We start from the raw sequence: 4,081 nt of genomic DNA, 5'->3' as shown, positions 1-4,081 counted from the left end.
ACTACCCACACATCCAGCCAAGCCATAGGACAGGAAGTTTTCTCACCTACATTTCTAACAACCACACATACAACCAAGCCACAGGACAGGAAGTTTTCTCACCTACATTTCTACTAACCACACATACAACCAAACCATAGGACAGGAAGTTTTCTCACCTTCATTTCTACTAACCACACATACAACCAAACCATAGGACAGGAAGTTTTCTCACCTACATTTCTAACAACCACACATACAACCAAGCCATAGGACAGGAAGTTTTCTCACCTACATTTCTACTATACCACACATACAACCAAACCATAGGACAGGAAGACATTAATGTTTACCTTTTTAATAAGTTACAAATAATTCAAACAACATTATTTTTAAACAAAAGATTTTTAAACCTGATGTTATTCTTACTGTTGATAAACTTGAGTGAGTTACTAGAGAAGTTATACATACGTCGGTGACATGACAGGGCTGGAACTCTCTTCCTTGTCTAGCCTCGGGGATGATTCTTGTACAAGAGTTCGACAAGATGCTAGCTTGGATTCGAGAGCCTACATAAGGGTAGGGCAGAAATCCAGCAAAGTTAGCTACAAACAGTTAGTAAAGCCGCTAAAGCAAAGGCTACAAGAAAAGACTTTAATTCATCCCACACTGAGCAGACATGTTCAGCAATAGCATTCTCTTCATAAAGAAATACAAATAGTTGTGACAGATATTGTAAAGCTCTTCTTGGGAACATGAGCTCCTCAATAATACAATGAAGCTGTACACAAAACATTTCATGACAGCTGTGTATTATAGAAATCCTTCCTATGTAATACAGGTAATCTACAAAACATTTCATGACAGCTGTGTATTATAGAAACCATTCCTACACAATAAGAGTAATCTACAAAACATTTCATGACAGCTGTGTATTATAGAAATCCTTTCTACACAATAAGGGTAATCTACAAAACATTTCATGACAGCTGTGTATTATAGAAATCCTTCCTACACAATAAGGATAATCTACAAAACATTTCATGACAGCTGTGTATTATAGAAATCCTTCCTACACAATAAGGATAATCTACAAAACATTTCATGACAGCTGCATATTATAGAAATCCTTCCTACGCAATAAGGGTAATCTACAAAACATTTCATGACAGCTGTGTATTATAGAAATCCTTCCTACGCAATACAGGTAATCTACAAAACATTTCATAACAGCTGCGCAGGAACTGAGAAGACTACTGAGCTACACACATCACAAAAACTGTGCAGGAATTCAAAATAAGGTAACACACATTCCTCGTGTAAAGTTTAGAATATTTAAATACTAATGAAACTATCCATGCAGACCACACTGTCATCGTGTAATTTAAGTCATGCAAGCTCGAGATATAGACAAGTTTTAGGGAAACAGTTTGACTTTCAAATCCACCATAAATATCGAAACTGAGCAAAATGAAGTCATGAAAACCTTTTATTTGTTGTTCGGAAAGCAGCGTAATATAAAAGATCGACATATTAATTTGTTTAACATCCGTAAACAGTATTGTTCCCAAAATCACTTGTGTACTAGGAATTCGTCCATATTTCATTATACCCCCCCCTTTGGCACACAAATTTATAATTGTCACTATGTTTGGTGAAGATAAAATCCATAATCACGGGGCAAGGGAGGACTACTTGAAAACAGAAATGCAGATTAAAAAGGATGAGTCAAGCAAACATTCAACAGCATTTACAAGCCGAAGTTTTTAGTGCCCCACTCAGCAATCCCTGCATGCACAGATTAGCAGAAGAGGATTGTGAAAAAGAAAAAAATCAATTACACATGTAAAATATTTTATGTGTCACATTGCTTTAAATATAGAATTCTTGTAGTTATCACCTATACTTTGGCAAAAGTAATATTACATTATTTAAATACACTAAGAAAATCCCAATTAGTTTTTAGTTGTTATATCAATTAATTAAGTTACACGTTTAGTGCATTAATTTTCTTGAACACATTTTTCACTGAAGTTTCCAAACATCATATAAATACTTGCAATATTTTTCTTACAATAAAGAAATTATTTACAAATTTCCGAAATTAAAACAACAAAAAAACCTGCAGAATGATGAACTGGAAACTTACTCCAATCTTTCTCAATAAGTCTCCAACGATATTAAGAGCAGATATTCTGGCTGAAGGAGTGAGACGTGTGTGTCCAGTAGGTGGCACCACTATATAAAAGGAAAAAAAAAGTAGCTTAAGATAATCAAGAGTGAACGACTCAAACTAGTAAGTCAAGTTTCTGAAAGCTATTTCTCAATTAACCAATTCTACGTGTCTTGGCTTGGTTACTTTGAACGACTCAAACTGGTAAGTCAAGTGTCTGAAAGCTATTTCTCAATTAACCAATTCTACGTGTCTTGGCTTGGTTACTTTGAACGACTCAAACTAGTAAGTCAAGTTTCTGAAAGCTATTTCTCAATTAACCAATTCTACGTGTCTTGGCTTGGTTACTTTGAACAACTCAAACTAGCAAGTCAAGTTTCTGAAAGCTATTTCTCAATTAACCAATTCTACGTGTCTTGGCTTGGTTACTTTGAACGACTCAAACTAGTAAGTCAAGTTTCTGAAAGCTATTTCTCAATTAACCAATTCTACGTGTCTTGGCTTGGTTACTTTGAGCGACTCAAACTAGTAAGTCAAGTTTCCGAAAGCTATTTCTCAATTAACCAATTCTACGTGTCTTGGCTTGGTTACTTTGAGCGACTCAAACTAGTAAGTCAAGTTTCCGAAAGCTATTTCTCAATTAACCAATTCTACGTGTCTTGGCTTGGTTACTTTGATCAACCTTGTAACCATGAAACTACATGTATCATAACCAAAAATTTAATTAGGAAACATTACAAAACATGAAAAGTCAGATCTTTTATAAAGTACGTTAATTAAAGATTTGTTTATGATGTCTTTATTAAATCAGTTCATGATTTTCGTGCTAATAAAACCACTTCTTTTCATTTTATTTGTATATTTCATTCATATAACTTCTAGAACCTCATAAATTAATAACAAAAACATTTCTACTAAAACTTTATATTCTATCTACCCTAACACTGATTTTAGTAAAATCATCAACGTAGATGAAATGAAAAGTTGAAATTAAAATACCCGTTTTATACAATGACAGCAAATTGTGACAGTTACAACTATTTGTCCTGACAGTCACAGCTTTCTAAACTTGTCAAAACTACTTTCTTCAGTTTTTATTGCTAGTAGACATCTCTTAGTATTTGTGTTTTTTTTCTTCCAGAGCAAAGCCAGATTGGGCTATCTGCTGTATCCACCACGGGAAATCAAATCTCGGACTGTTTGCATTGTGTAAACCTTAGTGTAAACAAATAGTCGAGTTACAACATGTGACTTTACACCTTGTGAATTACACAAGAGAACTGAGCCAGTGATAATAAGAAACTTATATTTAAGTTGTATAACTTGAAGACATAAAAAATCCACAATATCTTTACCTTTATTTAGTGTACCTGTTTGTGTTTGATGCTCTGATCTCAGCTTGTTTGAGTCAATATCCAAGACAGTTTTTTTTATTCTACTGTCATTGTCAAGAGGTTTACTTAAACTCTTATGTATGAGAAGTTCTTGTCGAAGATCTGAAAGAAAAAGTTTCTTTTAGAAGCACATCTCAAGTTTCTACAAACTAACAACCAAATCCTTTAGTAACAGGGGAAAAAAGAAAAGAATTAAACACCTATATACACACCTCGTGCTTCGTCTTTCAAACGCTGAACTAGGCCTGCCAATGTTTCTTTCTCATCCAATTCACTTTCTAAGAAAGCATTTCTCTCGATAGCCTAAAGCACAACAAAATCTACTATTATACTTCAAATTGAGAAGTTTTTCTTTCAAACAAATATCTTTATAATTATCACAGACCAAGTTTTCAGCTGGTTAATCCCAATTGTGATTTGAACAAAAGAGGACTGGCATGACAAGACCAATAAGAAAATGACCATCCAGAGAGGACTTTATGACCTCAAAGGTATCCTATTTCATACATTACAGAGCATGCAAAAAGAATAAAAC

At 34.0% G+C, this 4,081-nt stretch overlaps 1 protein-coding gene across 1 annotated transcript in view; it reads right to left on the bottom strand.

Annotated features, from left to right (window-relative positions):
* LOC106476904 (nuclear distribution protein nudE homolog 1-like) overlaps positions 1 to 3,849 on the bottom strand; it is a gene marked incomplete at its 5' end in the record, with an annotated part of 6,135 nt that extends 2,286 nt beyond the window's left edge. Inside the window, 4 exons of the mRNA XM_013937522.2 lie at positions 451 to 548; positions 2,129 to 2,217; positions 3,508 to 3,648; positions 3,759 to 3,849. Coding sequence (XP_013792976.1) covers positions 451 to 548; positions 2,129 to 2,217; positions 3,508 to 3,648; positions 3,759 to 3,849 — 419 coding nt within the window. The remainder of the gene's footprint in view (positions 1 to 450; positions 549 to 2,128; positions 2,218 to 3,507; positions 3,649 to 3,758) is intronic.
* Between the last annotated feature and the right edge of the window lie 232 nt (positions 3,850 to 4,081).

Source organism: Limulus polyphemus, unplaced genomic scaffold (assembly GCF_000517525.1).
Source record: "Limulus polyphemus unplaced genomic scaffold, Limulus_polyphemus-2.1.2 Scaffold12038, whole genome shotgun sequence".
Classification (NCBI taxonomy): domain Eukaryota; kingdom Metazoa; phylum Arthropoda; class Merostomata; order Xiphosura; family Limulidae; genus Limulus; species Limulus polyphemus.
Note: the sequence above shows the minus strand (reverse complement) of the source record. Positions and strands in the feature narration are given on the sequence as shown.